General features: G+C 41.3%; 1 protein-coding gene across 5 annotated transcripts in view; it reads left to right on the top strand.

Moving 5' to 3' along the window:
• The first annotated feature begins 7,860 nt into the window (after nt 1–7,860).
• sbf1 (SET binding factor 1) overlaps nt 7,861–27,281 on the top strand; it is a 117,025-nt gene continuing 97,604 nt past the window's right edge. For all 5 annotated transcript variants that reach the window (XM_062065705.1, XM_062065704.1, XM_062065702.1 and 2 more), the window contains exon 1: nt 7,861–8,106. In XM_062065705.1, the coding sequence (XP_061921689.1) occupies nt 8,052–8,106 (55 nt within the window). In that variant the 5' untranslated portion in view covers nt 7,861–8,051. The remainder of the gene's footprint in view (nt 8,107–27,281) is intronic.

Genomic DNA, 27,281 nt, shown 5'->3' with positions numbered 1-27,281 from the left:
GAGGTATTCCTCAAACTTCCATTTTTAGGTCCTCTCTTTTCATCATTTGGGCAATTCAACTGGTGACCCGCGAGTTGAGAGACTCAATTTATTGCAGCAGATTCCTAAAATGCTGTCACAGAGATGATCGAAGAGTAACTTTTTTGCATAAAGGTCCTTAAAAACAGCAAGGTGTTCCTGTAACTTCAATCAATTCAAATGTCTAAATGTTGGTTCTCAGGAATATACAAAATAAGACTAATAGTGAAGGGAGAAGTCCGGATCCCCGTACTTGGCTTTCTGGAAACCCAAAACTATTTGTTTGAATATCCCTTCCATACACGCTCTGTGGTAATGTTTTACTGTAGCAGGTGGTCCTAAAAAAAACATCACATCATTTCAAATTTGCCATTTCCCATCTTGCAACGCGGCTGCTGTGTAACTAGATACTAGCTGCTATTGTTTTTTAATGATAATGATGAAGTTAGCAATGTTACATATTAATACAAACAGACCCGTTCATTAAAGAAATTAATTATTTGGGTAGACAAAAGCAGGTAGGATGTTGACATTGACAGGTTGTTGAGGCGCGGGTTCCACTGTGATATTGGAGGATCTAACGCACATGCTGCAATGCCCCCATTTGGTTGCTATGTCTCGCCTGATTTGAACGGAAATGTGATGCTTGGATGCCGTGCGCAAGAGACCTACAAACCACTTCCTGTCGATCTGTTAGTGTGCAGGAAGTTTATTGCATCCTGTAGAGCACAGCTTCAAACCCTGTTCGGGCTACACTAGCAAATATCACTGTATTAAAGATGCAGTGATATTTACTATATTTGAGAGACACCTTTTTGGAGACGCTTTCCACTTTATTCCTACACATTAATTTGATCATGGCATGGTTTCATGTCTTGTTCTGCTCTCGTTGTCTTTGCTCAACCACTCTTTCTTTGGCAATTCATCAAGTGCGGCTTAAGATTGAGATAAAAGGCCAATATCAAAACTTGACTCGCTGAAATTTTTATTCAGAGAGCTAATCACCTGATAATGAGCACGGTTTGGTGCTGTGCTGATCCCACACAACTATCGATTGTACTGATACAACAGGCAGTGTCGGTCTCAGACTGATACTGTAGCAGTTTGATATTTGTCAGTTCTCTTCTATCTTAATTTTCACAAATATGTGTTTTTTGTGTGTTGTGTTGTTCATTATTGGACACAGGAGAGCTTTAAAGGATACAAAGTCAAAGCATTTGAATGACTATAAGCATGATTACCTACAATCCCAAAACCAGTGAAGTTGGCACGTTGTTTTGCAAATATCAGCTAATTTGTTAAGTTAAGTTAAAGTTAAAGTACCAATGATTGTCACACACACACTAGGTGTGGTGAACTTTGTCCTCTGCATTTTACCCATCCCCATGTTCACCCCCTGGGAGGTGAGGGGAGCAGTGAGCTGCAGCGGGGGCCACGCCTGGGAATCAATTTGGTGATTTAACCCCCAATTCCAACCCTTGATGCTGAGTGCCAAGCAGGGAGGTAATGGGTCCCATTTTTATAGTCTTTGGTATGACTCGGCCGGGGTTTGAACTCACGACCTACCCATCTCAGGGCGGACACTCTAACCACTAGGCTACTGAGCAGCAATTTGGAATTTGATGCCTGCAACATGTTTCAAAAAAGCTAGCACAAGTGGCTAAAAAGACTGAGAAAGTTGAGGAATGCTCATCAAAAACGTATTTGGAACATCCCAAAGGTGAACAGGCTAATTGGGAACAGGTGGGTGCCATGATTGGGTATTCGTAAAAGCAGCTGCCATGAAAAGCTCAGTCATTCACAAAAAGTATCACCATATTGGCGATACTTGAGGTGTATTTATAGTGGGTCCTCGGTTTTCTTCCGGCCCACTTTTCATACGATTTGGTTTTCTTTAGATTTCCTTTTACCTGAGTGTCAGTGTCAGTCTGCAAACACAAGTGCCCGAAGAATCCCACACGTTGGTGACTTGGTGTGCTTTTTTCATCGAGTGTGACTGCAAAATAAGCCTCACGGGGCCAAAGAAAGTTGCAAATGACAGCACTTTGGTAAAGAAGATGAGAAACAAACACTATTGAGTTGAATAAATAACTCGTAGAAAAGTACACAGGTGGCGTTTGCATGGCTCTACGCCCATCGTCGTCTTTGCCGAAAAAGTTTTCATGAAGGTAAAGGTAATATTAAATGTTAATTATCTATTTTATTTATTATTATGCTGTGATAAATGTTATAGATAGTTCAACTATATCGATTTGCACATAAAACTATGAAAAGTCTCTATAAAAAAGTGTTTTGTGTTAATATTTTTGGGGGTGTGGAATAGATTAGATAGATTTAAATGTGTCCCTCGCCACATTGGGCTTCAAATATTGCTGCTTCACCACAGCACAGATTTTTTTGGATATCTTTTTTTCAAACTTATTTGGGCTAATTTAATCATTTTAAAGCATAAAATGTCTAAATGAACTAACAAAAAATCGATACTACAGTAGTTTTGGCTACTACAGGAGAACAAACCAATCAAAGCGCACTGTTCAGTATCGTGGTTAAGTATACTGGGAAAACCGGGAGGGTCGGCAAGTATGCAGCTGAGCCGCATCAGAGTGGTCAAAGAGCCGCATGCGGCTCCGGAGCCGCGGGTTGCCGACCCCTGGTCTAGTCCTTGCGTGCGGGCTCTCGTGGTGCCTTGGTGTGCCATGGGGCATGATGTGGTGTTGCTGCAGTTGTGGTAGTGGCCTTTTGTGTCTTTTTTTCCTGTTTTTTTTATTTTTTGCGCATGGGCAGTTTCTGGGTTTCCCATCTCCATCGATGGGGCCCCCCTAGGAGTGGGGCTGGTGGTTCTTGTGGTTCCGTGCCAGGCGGTCCTGCTGCGGCACAGCTGCTCCCGCACATACTGGCATACTGACATTTTGAAACGATAACGGATACACCACTGGTATCGGATCGATACCAAAATGTGTAATATCGGAGGCTTTCCCTGTAAGAGTAACAAATACGAGAAAAAAAACACACACTTGTCAGATTCAGGCTTGTTTTAACTAGAAAGTGATAGGGACTGGAGGTCAAGGGTTACAGCGCAGGAAGTGAGCATGCAGCCAAGGACGCTCCATGCGGATGCAAGTCATCAGGCCTTCCTTTCAGTCCATTCACTTGTTATCTGCCTATCTCAAGCGATACGTCGTCATGTCTTCTAGCATTTAATTGAGGTCATTTTTATTTTTATTTTTTTTTACATCTGGGAGTATCCTATGCAGTACTGTTTATACTGTACTGCCTTGGTGTACCAATATTTTCCATAAACTGCTGTACATTTAAATGATTAATTATTATATTATTATTCTTTTTATTACTAAGACATGAGATGGGCTATCGATTGGTATCTACATTTATTTTTATACGTTCAGGTATAATCACTTTTTTAATTTTATTATTATTATTAATATTATTTTTTTATGGTGCTGTTTTTTTGTCTGTATCATTTTAGTGTATTATGGGTGATGTTTGTGACCAGAATAAAGTTTGATGATGTTGATAAATTACAAACTTTTGTCTATTTTTTAAATCTAAAATATTATTTCATAAATTCCCTGATGGCAGCACGGTGGCCAGGGGTTAGTGCATGTGCCTCACAATACGAAGGTCCTGAGTTCAATTCGGGATCTTTCTGTGTGCAGTTTGCTTGTTCTCCCCGTGACTGCGTGGGTTCCCTCCGGGTACTCCGGCTTTCTCCCACCTCCAAAAACATGCACCCGGGGATAGGTTGATTGGCATCACTAAATTGGCCCTAGTATGTGAGTGTGAATGTTGTCTCATGTCTATCTGTGTTGGCCCTGTGATGAGGTGGCGACTTGTCCAGGGTGTACCCCGCCTACCGCCCGAATGCAGCTAAGATAGGCTCCAGCACCCTCCGCAACCCCGAAAGGGACAAGCGGTAGAAAATGGATGGATGGATGAAAATTCCCTGATTTTCCAAATACTGTACGAATATTATAAAGGCCTGTACATTTTTTGTGGGGTTTTTTTTGTTTGTTTTTGGGTCAAAGTCAAACATAATAGTGGAGAATGGTTTTCTTTTTAATAATATAGGATTTATTCAAATGAAAAATTCCTTACTTTTTAAAGGATAATTGTAGATGACGAACTGATGTTTTTTTTAATTTTCGATTTTCCTCCCACCGCCAAAGACATGCACCTGGGGATAGGTTAATTGGCAACACAAACATGGTCCCTAGTGTGTGAATGTGAGTGTGAATGTTGTCTGTCTATCTGTGTTGGCCCTGCGATGAGGTGGCGACTTGTCCAAGGTGTACCCCGCCTTCCGCCCGAATGCAGCTGAGATAGGCTCCCGCACCCCCCGCGACTCCGAAAGGGACAAGCGGTAGAAAATGGATGGATGGATCATAACTCCCTGATTTTCCAAATACTGTACGAATATTATAAAGGCCTGTACATTTTTCGTGGTTTTTTTTGTTTGTCTTTGGGTCAAAGTCAAACATAATAGTGGAGAGTGGTTTTCTTTTTAATAATATAGGATTTATTAAAATTAAAAAATCCTTACTTTTTAAAGGATAATTGTAGATTACGAACTGATGTTTTTTTTAATTTTCGATTTTCCTGCCACCTCCAAAAACATTCACCGGGGGATAGGTTGATTGGCAACACTAAAATTGGCCCTAGTGTGTGAATGTGAGTGTGAATGTTGCCCTGTGATGAGGTGGCGACTTGTCCAGGGTGTACCCTGCCATCCGCCCGATTGTAGCCGAGAGAGGCTCCAGCACCCCCCGCGACTCCGAAAGGGACAAGCGGTCGAAAATGTATGGATGGATGGAAATTCCCTGATTTTCCAAATACTGTGTGAATGTGTTGGCCCTGTGATGAGGTGGCAACTTGTCCAGGGTATACCCCGCCTTCCGCCTGAATGCAGCTGAGATAGGCTCCAGCACCCCCCGCGACCCCAAAAGAGACAAGCGGTAGAAAATGGATGGATGGATGTACAAATATTATAAAGGCCTGTACATTTTTCGTGTTTTTTTTTTGTTTGTTTTTGGGTCAAAGTCAAACATAATAGTGGAGAATGGTTTTCTTTTTAATAATATAGGATTTGTTAAAATGAAAAATTCCTTACTTTTTAAAGGGTAATTGTAGATGACGAACTGATGTTTTTTTTAATTTTCGATTTGAGTTACATTGTAAAATATTCAACATTTAAATGTGACTCCCATCATCCTAAGCAGTGCTCTAATACAGACTGTTTTTAAAGCTATTTTAGATTTTTTTTTTTTTTTTAAAGAGCGAAGTGCTGCAAATGGCCCCCAGGCGGGCCCATTGGACATCATGATAAATAAATAAATAAATAAATGGGTTATACTTGTATAGCGCTTTTCTACCTTCAAGGTACTCAAAGCGCTTTGACAGTATTTCCCCATTCACCCATTCACACACACATTCACACACTGATGGCAGGAGCTGCCATGCAAGGCGCTAACCAGCAGCCATCAGGAGCAAGGGTGAAGTGTCTTGCCCAAGGACACAACGGACATGACTAGGATGGTAGAAGGTGGGGATTGAACCACAGTAACCAGCAACCCTCCGATTGCTGGCACAGCCACTCTACCAACTTCGCCACACCGCCCCACTCATCAATATAACCATACTTGCCAACCCTCCCGAATTTTCCGGGAGACTCCCGAATTTCAGCGCCTCTCCCGAAAACCTCCCGGGACAAATGTTATCCCGAATTTCTCCCAATTTCCAGCCGGATCTGGAGGGGGCGTGCCTTTGTGACGACAGCCTGTTTTCACGTCCGCTTTTCCACGATATAAACAGCGTGCTGGCCCAATCACATTATAACATCTACGGCTTTTAGAGAGTGCACAACTGCGCACACAACAAGGAGACGAAGCAGAAGAACGAGCAAGATACCGCCATGGCGACCCCGACGACGTGTAAGATGAAGAAATACCAAAGTAAGTTCCAAAACGAATGGAAACAATAATTTCAGTTTATCCAGGACAGTTCAAAGGGGAAGAGGTATGCTGCCTGTAAATTTTGTAGAACATACTTCTCCATTGAACACAGTGGCAGAACGGATATAGTCACTCATGAACGGTCAGCGAAGCACAAGGCGGCGGCAGCGCAGCACCGGTCCCAGCCCAGTATTATGGGCCACATCGCTAAATGGAGACCCGAGGGTGTAACATATGCCGAGACAAAGATGGCTATGCTGATAGCTGGAAGCAACATCCCGTTCTCATTTGCGGATGTCTTCAACAAATCCGTGAAGGATATGTTCCCGGATTCAGAGATCGCTCGCCAGTGCGCAAATGGCAGAACAAAGGCTACTCAAATAGTGAAAGGTAAGTGTTGTTGTTTTGTTTTTTTTGTAAGCAGCAAGCACAGTACAGTCAGTAGAACAACTGTGTGTTCTGGCTGCAAAGCATTGCACTTTCAAGTACAACGATGAGTGTTATGTGTGTGTATATGTGTAAATAAATGAACACTGAAATTCAAGTATTTCTTTTATATATATATATATATATATATATATATATATATATATATATATATATATATATATATATATATATATATATATATATATAAAATAAATTTATATATATAGCTAGAACTCACTGAAAATCAAGTATTTCTTATATATATATATATATATATATATATATATATATATATATATATATATATATATATATATATATATATATATATATATATATATATATATATATATATATATATATATATATATATATAAGGGCTGTGAATCTTTGGGTGTCCCACGATTCAATTCAATATCGATTCTAGGGGTCACGATTCGATTCGAAATCGATTTTTTTTTCAGTTCAACACGATTCTCGATTTTTTCCAGATTCAAAACGATTATTCAAAACATAGGATTTCAGCAGGATCTACCCCAGTCTGCTGACATGCAAGCAGAGTAGTAGATTTTTGTAAAAAGCTTTTATAATTGTAAAGGACAATGTTTTATCAACTGATTGCAATAATGTAAATTTGTTTTAACTATTAAATGAACCAAAAATATGACTTATTTTATCTTTGTGAAAATATTGGACACAGTGTGTTGTCAAGCTTATGAGATGCTATGCAAGTGTAAGCCACTGTGACACTATTGTTCTTTTTTTTAATTTTTATAAATGTCTAATGATAATGTCAATGAGGGATTTTAATCACTGCTATGTTGAAATTGTCAATATTGATACTTTTGTTGATAATATTAATTTTTGTTTGACTACTTTTGGTTTGTTCTGTGTCGTGTTTGTGTCTCCTCTAAATTGCTCTGTTTATTGCAGTTCTGAGTGTTGCTGGGTCGGGTTTGGTTTTGGAATTGGATTGCATTGTTATGGTATTGCTGTGTATTGTTTTGTTGGATTGATTAATTAAAAAAAGTATTTTTTTTTAAATCGATTTTTAAAAAATGAGAATCGATTCTGAATCGCACAACGTGAAAATCGCGATTCGAATTTGAATCGATTTTTCCCCACACCTCTAATATATATATATATATATACATATATATATATATATATGAAATACTTGACTTTTGGTGAATTCTAGCTGTAAATATACTCCTCCCCTCTTAACCACGCCCCCAACTACGCCCCCCCCTCCCCCCCATCTCCCGAATTCGGAGGTCTCCAAGGTTGGCAAGTATGAATATAACTTTCTTTTTCTTTCTTCAGTTTATTTCGAACATGAACACACTTACAGTATAATACATCACACAGTTTCATATCATTTCACTTTACATCATGTCCGAAAAGGACTTTGCAAAAGGACCATCTTAATGCGAGCGGCCCCTCCCTGGAAGTCTCTACTGCGCAGACTCGTGGTTATCCGCTGTCACAGGCAGACTGACAGTATGGCGGCGGCGTACAGCTGGAAGGATGCTACTGCCGCCCGTCATGTATCCATCGCCGCCAGGACGTAAATGGACTATTGACGGCGCCCAGAGCAGAGGAATACGCAAGAGAGGCCTGTTGCCGTGAAGTCCCAAAATGGCCCGGCTCGCTGACTACTTTGTAGTGGTCGGTTACGACCTCGACAAGCGAGGTAGGTACTGGAGTAGCCTGCTAGCTGCTAACCTCAGCGGCCTGTTATTAGCTGCGGGTAAACAGTAGGCGGGGATGGGGCCGGGAAGCCAATCACAGCTGACCGACTCCAGTGACTGGAGGCCGGCTGTCGGCGTAAACTTTACACCGGGGACTCACAGTGGTTGCTCGGGATTAGTGCACTATCTTAAATAGTTCCCAATGCGAAATGCCAGCACTTTAGCTACTGGCGAGCTCTTATTCAAAGTGTTGACAGCAAACTTAAAGCTAGCAAGGGCTAATGTTAGCCGGCTAATTCTGCAGAGGACTAGTGTTTTGGGATGGATTTATTCACCTGTTATAGGTTTATCGTCTCCTATTTTTAGTTGTGTTTTACACAACTACCTAGACCTGCATTTTGTGGACTTCTCAGTGTCGTGGCGTTTTGGTGCATGATCACATCCATCTTAGGTTTGCTCAGATCTATGTGCATGGTTTATTACAATTAACTGCAATTGGCACGGTTACTTATTGTTGTGTTTTTAGTTGGATTAACACAGATGGATTTACCCCCCCCATCCCCCCCCCATCCCGAACCCCTTCCAACTCTTGTGTTGTTGGGACCGTTATCTGAGCCCCCCCTTTCCCTGCACCCTGAGCCTTGGCCTAGATCTGTGCAGTATAATGGCTCGTTTAATCATGAAATATTCAACCCGCCTAAGCCACTGTGCAGCTTGCAACGTGGTAGTCTTTCATTTAGAGTGGGCCCGCCTATGTTCATCCAGAGTAGGCAAATTGCTATAAAGCTGTCTGTTATTGCATTAAACATAGGTTTCTGCATGCATGGATGCACTTTCAGAATGTTGCATTTTAGCCGTAAAGGGGGTTAATACAGGATGTCATTACGTGGACAATGCAAACGCTGCAGAAACTCCCCTTCCTGTTGAGCTGGGCCCGAATGCAATGTGGATAGTGAACAGGCCCTTTAAAAATCATCTGGAAGCCAGACATGGAAGATGCGTAAGGTTTTTTAATCTATTACTACACCAGTGTCTTGTAAAAGCCAAGGCTTGATCGTGAGGATGACTGTTATTTGACTTGCTGTTGACAACTTTTTTTTCACTATGTTTTGATTGATTGATTGAAACTTGTATTAGTAGATTGCACAGTTCAGTACATATTCCGTTCAATTGACCACTAAATGGTAACACCCGAATAAGTTTTTCAACTTGTTTAAGTCGGGGTCCACGTAATCAATTCATGTTGGGGTGATCCTGTTTTATGCTTAATGTTTAAGTCCTTTTTTCCATTATTGTCAGTGTTTACGTTATTGTCATCGGGGATCATCATCATGATAAAGTTGCTAATTTTAATTTTTTTATCCAATAAACCCCTACGTTACTTTTTTAGTATCTTAAAAATGAATGCAGTATTTTCCGGACTTTAAAAGCCGCTACTTTTTTTCCTATGTTTGAAACTTCACGGCTTATAAAACAGTGTGACTAATTTATGGATTTTTATTTGCTAACAGCTGTTTTGTATTCAAGCAAATAGTTTTCATAAAACGCAGACAGAGAGACTAAAAAGGTGCGTTATTGTTTGTGCTATGGCATGTAAGTGTTGAAAATGTACTTCCTGTTTTGCCCCTTGAACCGGACTTATATCCTATTTCGTCCACTATTTATTTATTGCGTTTTTACTCAAAGGGAATCTTCATTAGTCACTCCAAGCCACGTTTGTAAGTATTACAATATAACTAAAACAATTCATACTTAATAAACTGTGCCATGTGTGATGTCTGTAGGAATTTGTTCATGCATATTTGTTTGTGCTATCAAAATGTAATTACGCTAGTGTCGTTAACATTAGCGGATATGCTAACATGTATGCTAGTGTTTGTTAGTATTATTAACTTAAAATGACATTATTTTTGTGTTGTCAGTTTCGTAAATTCACCCAAACGTCACCGTGGAGTTATTGAGTCTGTTAAGCGATTTGAGAGCTAGCTTCTGCAGCTAGTGGGTCCATGACGATAACTTTTGTTTTGCTTGAAAAGCTGTTTTACTGCCGTGGGACAGGCACCGTTTGGAAACAAGTAAGGTACAGTATGTAAATAAACATTTACAAAATCTTTTGTACCGGCACACTGTATATCTGCGGCTTATGGTCCCGTGCGGCTAATATATGTAAAAATATTTATTTATTCTCAAATTTGATGGGTGCGGCTTAAAATACCGGTGCGCTCTATAGCCCGGAAAATACAGTACTGTATCTCCTCCATTGAAATCGTTTCTGTGTACAAAAAATTATCTGATGTGTGTGCCGTCAGCTTGAACAAATAAATACCACGCCTGAAATAGCACACATTACCTCCAGAGAAGTTATGGCACCTGTAAAGCTGAAGTGTTGCTGTAGGCCTCCTATTTTATGTGACCTGTGAAAGCCCGGAAATGTATGTCAAAAAAGCATTTCATCTTTTTGGATAATTTATTAATTTTCACAGTAAAAAAAAAAAAAGAATGCATGTAAATGCAGTTCTTAACTCCAAATTATTTGATACAGCAAGCTTTTTTAAATTTTGCAAGCTTTTTTCAATTCTACACAAGCTGATTTACAGTATCTGCTTGTCATTTTACTTCAGACTCCAAAGCAAGTTTTCCATGTTCCATCTGTTGGTAAACAATGATAATCATCAAATGAAGATCCCCCCAGAGTTTTGCTGTCTTTTTTTGGTGATTGTTGTGGCCTAAAATGTCTGATTTTGCTGCAGTTTTTTCAAAAAGTTGTGGCAAATTCTTCCCCGATGATGCAGGGAGACATTTGATTGGTTCACTTTGCATTTGAGTGCTGCTGGGTCAAATTCAATTGCTGATCATTTCGATTATTGGTCAAAATGTGCGGGGAAATTGCAGGGGTTGGGCAAAGTTGCGACGCTCCACATAATTAGCAGGAATTGGTTGATTTTGTGTCAATTGGTGCGATCGCAACGTTGCAAAATACCACAGGGACTAATTGATATCATGAAGCGGCCCTCTGAGAGCTTCCGTGACTGTGATGTGGCCCACGATGAAAATTAGTTTGATATCCCTGCAGTAGGCCGATTGAAGGTGCTGTACTCGCCCGAAAGGAATTATTGTAGAAATTAGAAAAACGTATATATAATAAAGACTACCCCTTACCTACAATAGCTTATCTATAATAGACACCTGGTACTCTTGAGTACTCCAGTAAATAAAGATATTATAATAGATGCCATTTTATTTAAATGAGAAAAGTGTGCCCTTTAATATGAATTATATTGCATTAGGGCTGCAACAACTAATCGATTAAAATCGATTAAAATCAATTATAAAAATAGTTGGCGATTAATTTAGTCATCGATTCGTTGGATCTATTCTCTGCGCATGCACAGAGGCAATTTTTGTATTTTTATTTAAAAAAAAAAAAAAGTCATGTTTTTTTTTTTTTATAAACCTTTATTTATAAACTGCAACATGTACAAACAGCTGAGAAACAATAATCAAAATAAGTATGGTGCCAGTATGCTGTTTTTTTCCAATAAAATACTGGAAAGGATAGAAATGTAGTTTCTCTTTTATCCGATTATTAATCGATTAATCAAAGTAATAATCGACAGATTCATCGATTATCAAATTAATCGTTAGTTGCAGCCCTATATTGCATACAGTATTGTAATGGATACATTAGGGGTGTAACGGTACACAAAAATTTCAGTTCGGTACGTACCTCGGTTTAGAGGTCACGGTTCGGTTCATTTTCGGTACAGTAAGAAAACAACAAAATATAAATTTTTGGGTTCTTTATTTACCATATTTGCAAAATCTTCCACCAAAAATATTTTTCTTAGAGGAATATTTGATGTGAAGTAATCGGAACCTTGGATAGGTCAATAATTCATAATAACATTGATTTTGATTCAATATTATGTTTTGAGCAATGACAGTTTGAAAGAAAAAAAAACAGCTTTGTTTTATTAGTCAACATTGCAACTTTTTCTAAATTACATTAAACTTTAAACTTTTTTATTTCACTTTTGTTATGTTTTTGTTTATTTTAATAGTATTTTTAGAATGTGCCGTGGGCCTTTAAAACATTAGCTGTGGGCCGCAAATTGCCTCCGGGGCACACTTTTGACACCCCTGCTATAGATAATAAAAAATTTAATCTGATAAATCTATGGATGAAAAGCAGAGCCTGGCGACGCATGCGCGTTTATCATAACTCTCTCGCTCTCTCTGTCTCTGCCCCTCCCTCACGAATACTGCTGCGCGCACAATTTGTTTGGTTTTTAACCCCTTCTTAACACTGAACGTACATTGAAAATACACGCAACCCTAACTCAAAATGCCGGACATTTGAGGCATTTAAGAAACTCCGCCCTGACAGCTCCGCAAAAGAGGACATGTCCGGTGAAAAGAGGACGTATGGTCAGTCTATCGTAGCCCGTTAGCTGCTAGCACGCCGTGTGTTGTGCCTCGGTGTGCATTGTTTACACAACGTGCGTTACGCTACTTAATATGTCCATGTGGAAACACCTCCGAACCGAACCGGAACCCCCGTACCGAAACGGTTCAATACAAATACACGTACCGTTACACCCTTAGGATACATCCAACCATCCATTTTCTACCGCTTGTGTACAATTTAAATGATCATTGTTGTATGGAAAAAGGAAATAAATATATACGATGTACACATTGAATCTTCGATTTATTTACTTAATTAAAATTTTCCTTTTTTTCCCCCAGCTGTGTGGAAATAGCTATGAACTTTGAATGACCAAGTCCTCGATTCTAAGAATACTAGGAATTCTGCAGCAGAGCGGCGTTTCCTCCTGTGTCTAAATATTTCATGCATCCTGCCTGTGTATGTGCATGTGGGTGCTAGTTGTCACTTAAGTCAGTGGAATGTTTTGCAGGCCGGGGCAGTGACGGGTAGTCGAGGCTTACGTCACCGTCGCTCATGTGACTCTGAGTGTGTCACCTCTTGCAGAAAACCTGTGTGTGATGGGAAGCAAACCAGAGAAGCATTACCTTGTTTCTCAGGTGTTACTTTCCTCATATAATACGCAGCTTTTTGCTATCAGTCCATCTTTTTTTTAGCCAAGATGGTGCCTGTGAGCTGGATTGTGGCCGTCTTTGCCGGAGTGTGGTTCTCATAGCAAGGGTCCCCTGAGAAGCACCACAGCTTGTCACTGTGTTTTGACAGCGGTTCCTTCACTGCACTGAGGACCCGGCAGCCAATCACATGCACAATCCGAGACCCAAACAGGAAATGGGGAGAGAACCTTGGAGACTTTAGTCAAAGGAAGAATCCAGATTATACCACTGTGTGTCTGAAAGCTAGGATGTTTATTAGAAATACATGTACTGGGGCTGCAAGATTTTTGCCAAAAAATAAAATCCCAATTTAGTTTCTATTTGAAATTTCTATTTGTGATTACGATTTAGATTTTTTGGGAAAAAATACACAAACAAGAGAAAAGTGATTATCATGGTATTTGTGACGAAATAAGCTAATAAAAATGCAAAGTTTTTTTTTTTCTCAAGTTTTATTTTGTACTTTGTTTGTTCTATAGGTATATAAAAAGCTTTGTTCCACAAATGGTCCCTGGGCCGTACTTTAAACACCACTGGTTTACATATTTCACCAGGGGGGCAAAGTGTTGCCAAACGATGGAAGAGTGTCACTAAGCTGTGTCTTCAAATCCTTGGTACTTATGGAAGTGACAAAGGCTGAGTTGCTTCTGAAGGTTTTGTGTGTGGGTACTTGGAGAGTACCGTAAATTCCAAAATATAAGCCGCTACTATTTCCTACACTTTTGACCCTGCGGCTTATAAAATGGTGTGGCAAATTTATGGATTAGTTTTTTCCGCTAATAGCTGTAATGTTTTGTGTTCAATAGTTTTTCTTAAACCCAAGCATAGGACTGAAATGGTGTGTTATTGTTTGTGCACTGGCGCCACCTTTTGGACGAGTTTGCTCACTGTAGGTGCTGTGAGTTGAAAATGTTCAGTACTTCCTGTTTTACCTTGAACCGAACGTGAAACCGCCCATAGCGTTTCTGCTCGAAAGGATTCTTCATTCATCACACCAAGCAACGTTTGTCAGTTTCACAATTAAAAACAATTCATACTTACTAAACCGTCCCATGTGTGATGTCTGTAGGAGTGGTTTCATGCATATTTGTCAGTGCTATTGTAATGTAATGTAGCAAGCGTCATAAGCAATGGCTAAAATGCTAACACGTCTATGAGTGGCTGTGTTAGTACTAATAACTTAAAATTGTATTCTTTATGTATTGTTTCAGTTTCACATATTCCTCAGTAAATTCACCAATACATTGTGGCGTTATTGAGTCTGTTTAGCTGATTGGAGAGCGAGCTTCGCAAGCTAGTGGGTCCATGATCATGACCTCTGTTTTGTTTGAGCAGCCGTTTTACTGTCGTGTTACACTCTTTGGAAACAATTTAGTCATGTAAATAAACATTTACAAAATATTTATGTGTAAATAACTAATTTCAAAACGTATAAATATCCGAGTGTAGTGTGGCCAATGTATAGAACATATTTTTTTATTCAAAAATTTAGTCGGTGCGGCTTATATCCCGGTGTGCTCTATAGTCTGTTAAATCTGGTAACGACATTACCCAGAAGTCTTAGCAGTGGAGCGCAACGAGAAGATGATAGTACTAGTGCTAATACGAGCAAGTATGATTATCCTGCAGAGTTGTAAATGAAGACTTCCTGTGTTGCTGAAAGCTGCTCTTTCAACGTTGTTGACGCAAGCAACAAACATAACATTCTGCAAGCTTTGCATGCCTTTGTATGCACCCTATCTGGGCTTGTGAAGGCGGATTTCCACTCACACCACCAATACTTCGCCATTCGTGACCTCTTGTATTTGATTCGTTCACTTTTAATGCATATCTCTCCTCGCTAAATATGGATAAATATATAAATAAAAAACCCTTTTACTGTGTTTTATTCTCTGATTAAACAGGTGCACATAAGGTGTGTTGGGAATCGGATTTATGATGCTACAGTTCCATTATTTGTTTATGAGGGCGAACCCGGGAGCGCCAAATCTGCATTTGTGAGTTTATTATTTGATGGGAACCACTGACGTGTTCTGGGAGCACCTTATGTCTATGCAGACTGGAGAGTGCTCTTGTAGGAAGGAGGACCCTATGCTACCTTAGAGGCGCAAGATGTGATAGAGAGGAATTTCGATTTAACGCGCACAAACACACACACAAACACCAAAAACCAAAGTGGGGGCATTTCTCGTACATTATGTACTATAAAGATGCTAAAACTAATCCCTTGTAGTCAGTACAGTGAATCCATTTAAATTGGCCGACTTATCAAATCCAGAGCCACCATGTTCGTATCAATACTAAAAAGTGTCCGCTTAAGCTGACGTTGACCTACATGGTCGACCATTATTGTTGACATACAATTTGACCACCAATGGGTAATTTCTATTAAAATGAGTTTGTTTATATCGACAAGTGTTATACAGTAGTATTGTTATGCTCATTTTATATACCAAGCAGATTGGACAGCAACATAACTACTGTCTAGTTACACATAGGGCTGGGGGATACGTTTTTCATTATTGATATTTTTTATGATTTATGGAAAATATGGACCAGGAGAGAAATTTTCACATTTTTATTTCAAATGCAAACCTTCCTCTGATTACAGTATAATCCCCTCAGCTATCAAGGCAGAAAGGAAAGGAAATATGTCAACACAACCATGGAAAACACTCAATCAATAAATGTAAACACAATTCTAAAATCACAGTAAACACTTAACAATGACCTCTTTAAATTTAAGGTGAAAAATAAGGAATATGTAAGAACATCTTAATAAAGTGTAAATAAATAGTGCAAAGTGTGAAAATGTAATCATTGAAAAACCTGAGAAGAACAGGTTTTTGTGCCAGGAAGTTATGTGGTCCGTGTAACATTTAATTTGGTCTGTTATCCTTATTTAAGTACATTTGTTATGCAGTAATTATTATTAAAATGTTATTGGACCAAATTATTAATTTAAAGTAGCACATATGTTATATTTTATTATTTATTTTAGTTATACAGTCCTGCTTTTTAGTTCCTGCCTGTTATTTCTAAACATCCGAATAGGGAACGGACATGGGTTGAAAAGAAAAGATGAGCACGGCGAAGCCTTACGGATTGTTCGGAAAAATCTACAAAACTGCCCTACCGTTGAGGTGACTTTTCCTGTTTTAGCCACAATTTATTTGCTCTCTGCAGCACTCATTTTTAATTTCTCTTCTCACTCCGCGCAGAGAATCAACAGTGAGATGGTGCAACCAAAATTGATAGTTGATACTGTTACGCGATTGGCTGTTTATCGTGTCCCTCTTATTGCCCACGACCACTTCCTGTTTTGCTTGCATACCAGACCGCGAGTGCCTTCATGCAACCAACCATGATTAATTTTTTTCCGCTTTCTTCCGACCAAAAAATATATGTTTAACCAACTTAATGTAATGTATTTTATATTGATTACATGTTTATCACGATATATATTAATATCATTTTATCGGCCCAGCCTTAGTTACACAGTATTAAAACATCTAATAATGCAGCTGAGATAGGCTCCAGCACCCCCCGCGACCCCGAACGGGACAAGCGGTAGAAAATGGATGGATGCATGGATAATGTGACTTCCTGTTCAGCGCAAAGTAAGTGTCAAAATAAAAGCTTAGCGGTATTAACCTGGATTCGACCACAGCAACTAACAAAATGCACCTGTTTGATTTTGAAAATTAAATGTTATATTTGTATATTGTTAACTGGATATAAAATTACCAAAATTGGGATATATTGCACAGCACTACTGATAAGTAATGAATTCATTTTATTTTTAGAATATGCTGAGGGTCAATTAAAGCGAGCTGTGGGCCACACTTTGGACAACCCTGGTATAAATTGAGCAGTCGTGTGCACACCGACCTATACACCTCCCAATGTCTTTACTTAAATCACAGTTGGGTTGCATATGACGTCATATCCGTTTTTGTTTTTCGCGGCTTAGTTCACACGATGGTCAAACAGCTTGAGCGTAGCATTAAAACAAGTGAGAGTGAGTGTAAAGTTTAAGCAGAAAATGCCGTATTGCTGTTCTGTTCTTGGGTGTTCCAATCGTTCAAATAGAGATAATGATAGTGTTTGACAGCAGAACTACATGTTCAAAAAGACAAGAGATTTCATTAATTAGTTTGTGTTCTTTTGTGGTTGCTATGCCTAAATATAACTACGAAGACCTGCTTGTGCAAATAAACTAACATAATGTTAAGTCCTAGTAATACATATTTTAATTGTTGGTCCAATCCACCGTATTTTCTTTCTCGATTTTCATTAAAAAAATGAAACGCTTAGTTGTGTTGTGCAGGAAAGACTAGTGCTTTATTCAACACAGATGACCACATTGTAGCATCATTGGGGATATTTTTTTTAGCATCAAGAACATAGCCTTAATAGTATTAATAAACTAGATGAATAAATCTCTCGTAAACTCAACAATATATAATGAATCTTGATATTGCTAGCAACATTACTGAACAACAGGGATATATACAGCTAAATAATGAGACAAAATATACTTAACACCATAAAAACAACTGCAAACATGAATTGTAGATGAGACTAATATTTGTAGCAGGATATCAACTGCAAACAAACTTATCCTTTCTCCCAGTAGCATTACGATCACAGCAGCACGGCACTCGTTATGTCAATCCAATACGTGACTTAGCGATGCATAAATAAGTCCGAGTTTGTCTTTCACAGATTAATGTTTAATTTGTGGACCCTTCCAGATGTAAAGACATGATGTGCCTCCAATTTTTTTCCTCTCTATATACCATGAGCAGTAATGTCTTGGTGATGATAAATAGTTTAAATTAAAAAAATAAAAAATAAATTCTTAGGCGAATAAAAATCCACTCCATCCCATTTTAAATATTTTTTCTTGATCACTTTTTATATTTGCCTCTAACCCTTTCAAAATACACCCAAATCTACACTGATTCAGGTCAATAAACAGGAGCCTAATGGGGCTCTAGACCATCACCTGAAACCCAGAAGTGCCTGGATGTCCCTCAAGGTCACATGATTGCAACCCACCTATTAATTTGTTCAATAAAATTAAGCCAAAAAAGCAGTACATTAAATTGGTTATCTGTCTTGAAAATGCATTTGCATGTTTTTTTCCCGTTCATTCATGTGACAATGACAGATCATTCATGCGAAGGTCATTGTCTGAGTGATGTAATACATCGCAAGTATTGTGCTTTTCTAAAGGATGCACCTAAAGCTTGTGACAATGTAGCAATGGCGGGTGATTTGGTTCGCTTTTTGTGCTTCTTGTTACATAGTAAAGCAGTAACATTTTTAATGAAGATTTTAATAGATGTTTTACTTTCTTGTAGTCAGACAAGATTTAGGTATAGCAGATGCAGATTTTAGCTGATGTATTATTGATGGCTATCCACAGACTTTGCAAAGCATAGACTAATTTAGGTCAGGCTTGCGCTTGGATTTTTGAAGCATGAATAACAACTGAAGATATACATGAAGATTCATAATTCTCAGGGGGAAACACTTCCTTTTCTTTTAGCTTGATGAACCAAATGCAAATGGAGAGTAGGGTGTGTGTGTATGTCCGTGTGTGTGTGTGTGATGCTGCCAACAGTGCCTGCCTGTGGGCAGCCACTTCCTCTATTGCCTCCAGAGCAGGACTGCAGCCTTTCAGGCCCTCCTGAAATAACCCCCACAGACTGCCTTTCATAGGGGGACAGAGGGACTGTGGTACACTTGACGCTTGTTTGCTGGCTGCTCACCCATCAGCTACTCGAATGGCTTTGTGTTTAGTCAGTTGCTGTGGTAACGTTAGCCCCAGTTTGGGCTGCGGGTTGCAATGAGCACCCTTTGCATACTGACCAGTAAGGCCTTGACATTGATAACAGTGCATATAAATTTGGGCAGTGGGAATGTTTTGCAGTCTTATGCAGCACCCAACCACCTAAAACGTTAATGTGTCTTGTATTCATGTTAGCGTTTGAACTACCGGGTGGTGCACTAGCTTGCTTTTCCAGGAAATTAACAATAACACTGGTTTGTGAGTTTACCAAAGTGTGGTTTTTAATCAAGAATTGTACAACGACTTTAATTTTAAACGGTAATATTAATGGGGTTTTTCCTAGGTTGGCAAGATACCTGCGGCGATGGGGGCGTGGTCACATTACATCATCGTATAATTTGCTCTCGGGCTGCACAATTTTGCTGCACAACCTATTTGTGAGTTTTCTCTCCAAAATTACGATTGTGATTTTATTATCTTTTTACATATAAATGCATAAAACTAAAAATTATGAGTGAAGGAAGACATGTCATCAACATATTCTTGTCTCAAGGTGCATGGAAAGTGGGATTGATCCTCCAGCGTGCAGGTAATTTGAGTTTAACTGCTGTTGGATTGATGATGGAAATGATTTCATAAGGGCCAACATACCGGGGTGCAAGTTTCTTTGAGTCCACTTTGAGGGGAAGGTCTCTAGAGGAAAGCCACACCTGCTGACCTGGCTGGTATACAGGTGCCGGCCTTCGGTGTAGGTCCGCATATCGACGATTTCGGTCCACAGAGCTGAGGAGGGCAGCACGAGCATCTTTCCACACCTTGCGGCAACGCCGCATCTGAGCCTGAACTGAAGGTACAGAGATGTCATCCTCCTCAACAGGAAACAACGGGGGTAGGTAACCTAAGGATACCTCAAATGGTGACACTCCCGTGGCCGCACAGAGTTGTGGGCATACTCAATCCATACCAGGTGGGTGCTCCAGGAGGAGGGGTTCTTGGCAACGACACATCGGAGGGCCGCTTCTAGGTCTTGATTTGCCCGTTCCGTTTGCCCATTAGACTGAGGGTGATAACCCGAAGTCAGACTCACAGTGGCTCCAATGGCCCTACAGAAAGCCTTCCAAACCTCCGAAATAAACTGAGGCCCTCTATCCGAGACCACATCTGAAGGAATTCCATGAAGACGGAACACATGCTGGACCATGAGGTTGGCTGTTTCCAGGGACGTGGGGAGTTTGGGTAGAGCCACGAAATGCACTGATTTGGAAAATCTGTCCACTATAGTGAGGATAACAGAATTTCCCTGAGAAGGCGGGAGGCCAGTGACAAAGTCCAGTGATATATGAGACCAGGGGCGGCTTGGGATTGGCAAGGGATGGAGTAGGCCAGCAGGTGGTCGATTGGAGGATTTTCCACGGGCACACACAGAACAGGCAGACACAAAGGCACGGGTATCAGCATCCATGGTAGGCCACCAAAAGTGTCGCTTGAGGAGAGTCATGGTGCGGCCAACTCCTGGGTGGCAGGCAAACAAGGAAGTGTGTGCCCACAGAAGAACCTGTGAACGTACAGAGTCAGGCACAAAAAGGCGGTTATCAGGACCATTACCCGGGTCTGGTTGGTCTTGCTGAGCCCTTCGGACCACCGACTCAATCTCCCAAGTCACTGCGGCCACCACACAAGACGCCGGAAGGATAGGCTCAGAACTGGTGGGATCCTCCGAAATGAACTGACGTGACAGGGCATCCGGCTTGACGTTGCGGGATCCTGGACGGTAGGTCAGTGTGAAGCGGAATCGACCAAAAAACAAAGCCCACCGGGCCTGGCGGGAATTGAGGCGCTTGGCAGACTGAATGTAGGTCAGGTTTTTATGGTCTGTCCAGATGATGAATGGGTGTTCTGCTCCCTCAAGCCAGTGCCTCCATTCCTCCAGAGCGAGTTTGACAGCCAGCAGCTCCCTGTTACCTACATCATAATTGCGCTCAGCAGGTTCTAGCCGATATGAGAAGAACGCGCCAGGATGGAGCTTCTGGTCCTTGGCAGAACGCTGGGATAGTACAGCCCCCACTCCAGACTCTGAGGCATCAACTTCCAAGATGAACTGGCGTGAGGAGTCAGGATGAATCAGGACAGGGGCTGTGGTAAAACGTCTCTTAAGCTCCTTGAAAGCAGCGTCAGCCTCTGCTGTCCAAGTGAATGGGACAGACGGAGATGTGAGTCTTGTGAGGGGTGCGACCACTTGACTGTAGTTCCGGATGAACCGGCGATAAAAGTTTGCAAAGCCAAGAAAGCCCTGGAGACATTTAACTGAGGTTGGTTGAGGCCAGTCCACCACAGCTCGCACCTTTTCGGGGTCTGCCTTCACCTGACCACTCTCAATGATGAACCCGAGGAACCTTGTGGACTGAACATGGAACTCACATTTTTCTGCTTTAATGTAAAGCTTGTTCTCAAGAAGGCGCTGGAGCACTTGTCTGACATGAACCACATGTTCCTCCGGGTTGCGGGAGAAAATCAGGATATCATCCAGGTACACAAAGACGGAGCGGTTAATCAGGTCTCGGAGGACATCGTTCACAAGAGCTTGAAAAACTGCTGGGGCATTAGTCAAGCCAAAGGGCATAACCAAGTATTCGAAATGACCAAGTGGAGTCTTAAATGCTGTTTTCCATTCGTCACCAGCTCGGATTCGAATCAAATGGTAGGCATTGCGAAGGTCTAACTTGGAAAACACAGTCGCTCCTTGGAGGGGTTCAAAGGCAGATGCCAGCAAAGGCAGTGGGTATTTGTTTTTAATGGTGATGTTAATCAACCCTCAAAAATCTATACAGGGACGTAGAGTGCCATCTTTCTTACCCACGAAGAAAAGACCTGCACCGAGTGGGGAAGATGAAGGTCGAATAATGCCTGCAGCCATAGAGTCATGGATGTACTTTTCCATCGCCTCTCTCTCAGGGCGGGACAGGTTGTATAACCGACTAGAAGGCAGGGGAGCTCCTGAAAGCAGGTCAATGGCACAGTCATAAGGGCGGTGCGGAGGGAGGGACAGTGCGTGTTGCTTGCTGAAGGCCTCTTCTAAGTCATGGTAGACAGAGGGAACCTTGGACAGATCTGGGGGCTCTATGACAACTGAAGAGACTGTGTCCTCAGCAGGGGAGCGGGCAGACCGCAGGCAGGTGGAGAGAAAGTAGGAGCTCCAGCTCACCACTTTGGCTGCAGCCCAGTCAATGTGAGGATTGTGAAGTCTTAACCAGGGCTGACCAAGGACTACAGGAGCATGAGGAGAAGAGATTATATGGAATTGGATTTGTTCAAGATGATTACCGGAGACAAGGAGGTGCACAGGTTCTGATCGGTGAGTGACACGGGCAAGGAGTCGACCAGTCAGGGAATTGGCTTGCAAGGGTGAGGGAAGTGGCTCGATGGTAATGCCCACTTGGGAAGCAACGTCGGCGTCCAAAAAATTCTCATCCGCCCCCGAGTCCACCAGAGCAAGGAGAGACAAAGACTGGGATTGCCAACGGAGAGTAGCAGAAAACTGCATTCGGCATAGGGACTTAGGGGAGGAGACAGCTTGGCTCACCAGAACCCCCACTGTTACTGGTGAGCCTACTCTTTTGGCCGCATAGAACAGGTGGCAAGGAAATGGCCAGGTTGACCACTATAGAGACACACACCTGCCCTCCTTCTGCGGAGGCGCTCTTCAGGTGTAAGGTGAGCCCGGCCCACCTGCATGGGCTCCTCAACAGGGGAACTGGAGGTTGAGGCTGTGCACATTGGCAAGTTGGGCCCGGCCGGCCTGGGTCTAAAGCTGGGGGGTTCCGATGACCTGCAAGGCACGGGGTCAGCTTGCCACTGGGCCATCTGGTCAGAGATGTTGATAGCTGCAGTAATAGCTTCGTCTAGGGACAGCTGCTCATTCCTCAGAGCAATCTCCCTTCCAATGACCCGACTAAGCCCATTCTGGAAAGCAGTGAGAAGGGCCTTGTCATTCCAGCCAGACTCCACAGCTAGGGACCGGAATTCACAGGCAAATTCTCTTACTGAGCTTTTCCCTTGACGAAGTCGCAACAACTGCTGACCTGCTTGCTGCCCTCGTATGGGGTGGTCGTAGACCCGCTTCAGTTCTGCAGATAGTGCAGCAAAGGACTGGACTGCGGGGGATCCTTGCTCACGAAGGGCATTAAAATAACTCAAAGGGGGCCCCTGTAGCAGGTTGGCTACGTAAGCGATTTTGGCTGCCTCACGGCCAAAGCGAGAGGGCTGAGCATCAAAAGCAAGCTGGATCTGAGTTAAAAATTCACGACATGTGCTAGGATTGCCAGAGTACTTATCAGGCGGGGGGATGTGTGGCTCTGCAGCAGGAACAGCAGGGGGTGCAGATGGTGCAGGTGGTTCGGGTTGTGGTTGAGCTTGTTGGTTGATGAGAGTGGTCAGCTGGGTGGAAACGCGTGACATCTGGTCAATAAGTGTCTGTAGTAGTTGGTCATGGTTTCCCAAATGCTGTCCTTGATTGGCAAGGGCCTCTCTCAAACGGTCAAAATCTGCTGGGTCCATTGAAAAGGGCCAGATCGTTCTGTCACGATTGGTAAAACTGGTGAACCCAAATGCAGAAAAGACAAACAGGATTAAAGTTCAAGGGTTATTATTAATAAAACCAGAGGGAAAGGAGGGAGCTCGTAGTCTTTGGCTTTGCAGTCCAGGAGAGCACACTGAGGCTAGCAGGCTGAGGCTAGCAGGCCGAGGCTAGCAGGCCGAGGCTAGCAGGTTGAGGCTTGCGGGCTGAGGCTGGCGGGCTGAGGCTAGCAGGCTGAGGCTAGCAGGTTGAGGCAGGCACACACGGCAGGTAGGGAACTGAAGGCAGAGGAAAAAACAGGGGTAGAATGAGGAGCCAAAAAATACAAAAAATGGCGGATTCGCAAGATTATCAAAAGTGCTAGACTTCTAGAACAAACGGGCGAGAAGCGTTACCACATGTATAAGGTGAAACGATCTGGCGATCGCGCCGAGAGAAGTCCAAACATTTGAAGGCTGCAGGTGATGAGTTGATGGCAGGCAGGTGAGTGATTAGAGTGCTGGGATCAGCTGTGCCAGGCTGAGAGCTGTTTTGCAGCGCTGTTTTCGGTAATGAAAGTCTTTTTTCGGCGGCCAAATTTTCGGTGCATCACTCACTAGTCAATAGTGCACAAATAATAAGCTATATACATTAGCGTTCAAAAGTTTGGGGTCACCCAAACAATTTTGTGGAATAACCTTCATTTCTAAGAACAAGAATAGACTGTCGAGTTTCAGATGAAAGTTCTCTTTTTCTGGCCATTTTGAGCATTTAATTGACCCCACAAATGTGATGCTCCAGAAACTCAATCTGCTCAAAGGAAGGTCAGTTTTGTAGCTTCTGTAACGAGCTAAACTGTTTTCAGATGTGTGAACATGATTGCACAAGGGTTTTCTAATCATCAATTAGCCTTCTGAGCCAATGAGCAAACACATTGTACCATTAGAACACTGGAGTGATAGTTGCTGGAAATGGGCCGTTATACACCTATGTAGATATTGCACCAAAAACCAGACATTTGCAGCTAGAATAGTCATTTACCACATTAGCGATATATAGCAGTGTTTCCCATAAACTGCCAAGATACCTGTGGCGGTGCGGGCGTGGCTATGGGCGTGGTCACCATGACATCATCGAGTAATTTGTATAATTTACTACAATGATATGATTTTCTCTAAAAAGGCTCAAAAAATGTATACTTACTAATTCATGATAACAGTTTTGTTTTAAACGTCCATCCATCCATCCATCCATCCATCCATCCATCCATCCATTTTACAATATAATTACAACACTTTATGTATATATTTATATACAGATTTGAACAATAAGTTATTCACTGAAATATATTTATTAATTGTGGTTCTTACAAAAAATATCTTATAAAATATAAAAGCTAAAATGTCTCTTAAAGCTCTGCCCCTTTAATTAGTTCATACTAAATAATTTAACTTTAGCCTACTACTACAACCATATTATTTACCAGCAACATAAAGTGAAACAGAGGCAGAGGTGTCCTGCCACAGTCAGTAACAAATAAACAGAAAACAGTAGTGGTCAAATATAAATAAGGCAACAAGAGAAGTATCCTACACTTCTCTTTTGTAAAGTAAATCTGAACAGCCTATATGGGCATCTACATCAACTATATGATTTGCCTGAGAAGCTGGACAGGACAAAAAAAAATAAAAATATATTTTTTATTTTTTATTTTTTTAAATTTATGGCGGACGTAGTTCTTTCGTGGCGGGCCGCCACAAATAAATGAATGTGTGGGAAACACTGTATAGAGTGTATTTCTTTAAAGTTAAGACTAGTTTAAAGTTATCTTCATTGAAAAGTACAGTGCTTTTCCTTCAAAAATAAGGACATTTCAATGTGACCCCAAACTTTTGAACGGTAGTGTACATCCATTTATACTGTGACGACCTGCTGGTGGTAATAATTTATGTTTGTGTAGTTTTTATTTGATTTTCATTGCTCCCATGATCACGCACCCTACCTGAAAGGGGATTGGCCAAGAATGAGGAAGTGTTGTTGTGTTTCTGGGGAAGCATGGAGACGAAAGTGTGTGTATTGGATCGGTTAAATTAGGCTGGTTGTTAGCATGAGATTGGCAATAAAAGTTTAAAATAGCGTCAGACTTTGGACTTCTTCTGGAGGCTACAATTCATTATTTTACTCTTAATTTGTTTTAATGTAAAAAACCCTTATTTTAAAGGTATGGCGGCTTCAATTTTGCCGTGGCGGCCCGCCACAATCAGTAAGATTAGGGGAAACCCTGTTTAGCAGTTGGGAGTTTTACCGCGGTTTATCATTATTATGGTAATCATTCCATCCCTAGCATACAGTGGAACCTGTTCATGTTGACTGATATCGTAAGCGTTTGTTAACATAACTGAAAAAGAAACTAGTTAAATGTAAATGTTTTCACATTTACTTGTAAGTCCGACGAAAGAGAAAAGAATGAGTGATGATAAAGGATTTTTTTTAATCTTATGGCAGTTTGTAAACATGGTTTCCTCCATATATATGCATGTGTTTCAAAGTTTGAATTCTTCTTATAATGTAGAGGTGTGCCATTAAGCTTTTATACATGCACACGTCATTCTTCCAGTGGATAACAATCTAAAAACATTTTTTTATAAAAAATGGGTGCACTTTGTTAGTTGATGAGGTGGTATCAAGGTAAGTACCGGTATGACTTAATTTCAAAGCTTACTTTGCACTGAACAAGTCACTGTGCTTTCTTTATTGCTGTGTACCTACAATCGACAGTATAGTTGTTGTTGTCTTTTCACGCTGCTTAGCTATAATGATGAAATTAACAATACAATGCTGGTTGAGTGCCAGGTCTATCTGGCAGCAACATGCTGAGGCCTTTGTCCAGCAGTAGATCGATAACGGCTGATGATGATGATGATCATAATGAACAATACTTTAATATGTCGATACGTGGACCCATTTTTTTAATAGACAGAAGCAGTTTAACATGTATATATGTATCGACTTAAATGGGCACTTTTTAATAATATGAACATAGACAAAGACAAATGGCTAAATAAAAATAAATGTGCCATTGCAGAGTGCGAACATAAAGTGCAAACATTAGTGAAAAAATAAGATTATGCACGAAAGGCAGATACTATACAAGGAACACATTCTACTGCTCACAGTATATATAGGACATACAGTATGTCTTTGCCAATTAAAACGCTATTGCATGCATTACTTATGTGCGCCTTTGAGAGGTGGATGAATATGGGGGTCCCTCGGTGTACGGCCGGTGCACAGCCGGTGCACGGTTTTGCGGCGGTGGCGGGTGGCCCGCTCTGTTAGCAACCAATTTCAATTTGGATGATTAACTTCACGCCGCGGGCAAACGATGGCGGTTGAGGAAAGAAGAAAAGTGTTTTTTACTGCTTAACTTGTCGCCACAGCTCGATAATTTGATTCGATGTGCACACCAACACAGCTTTGCCGTGCAGTTTGTTGGTTTATGCACGCGAGAGCATTTCCGGGTTTGCAGGAACGAGTGGGAGGATGCCTTGAAAACGGCGAGGCGTGCTGTACCCACATTTTTCAGGGTTAAAATGTGGGTCACCCTACGGGAGAGAAGGGCACTAATGTAATAATGCATTTATTTTTCCTAATATTACCCCTCCTTCCGCCCGAATGCAGCTGAGATAGGCTCCAGCACCCCCCACGACCCCAAAAGGGACAAG

The sequence above is a fragment of the Entelurus aequoreus genome, linkage group LG12, assembly GCF_033978785.1.
Source record: "Entelurus aequoreus isolate RoL-2023_Sb linkage group LG12, RoL_Eaeq_v1.1, whole genome shotgun sequence".
NCBI classification, from domain to species: Eukaryota; Metazoa; Chordata; class Actinopteri; order Syngnathiformes; family Syngnathidae; genus Entelurus; species Entelurus aequoreus.
This window is presented reverse-complemented; position numbering and strand designations above follow the sequence as displayed.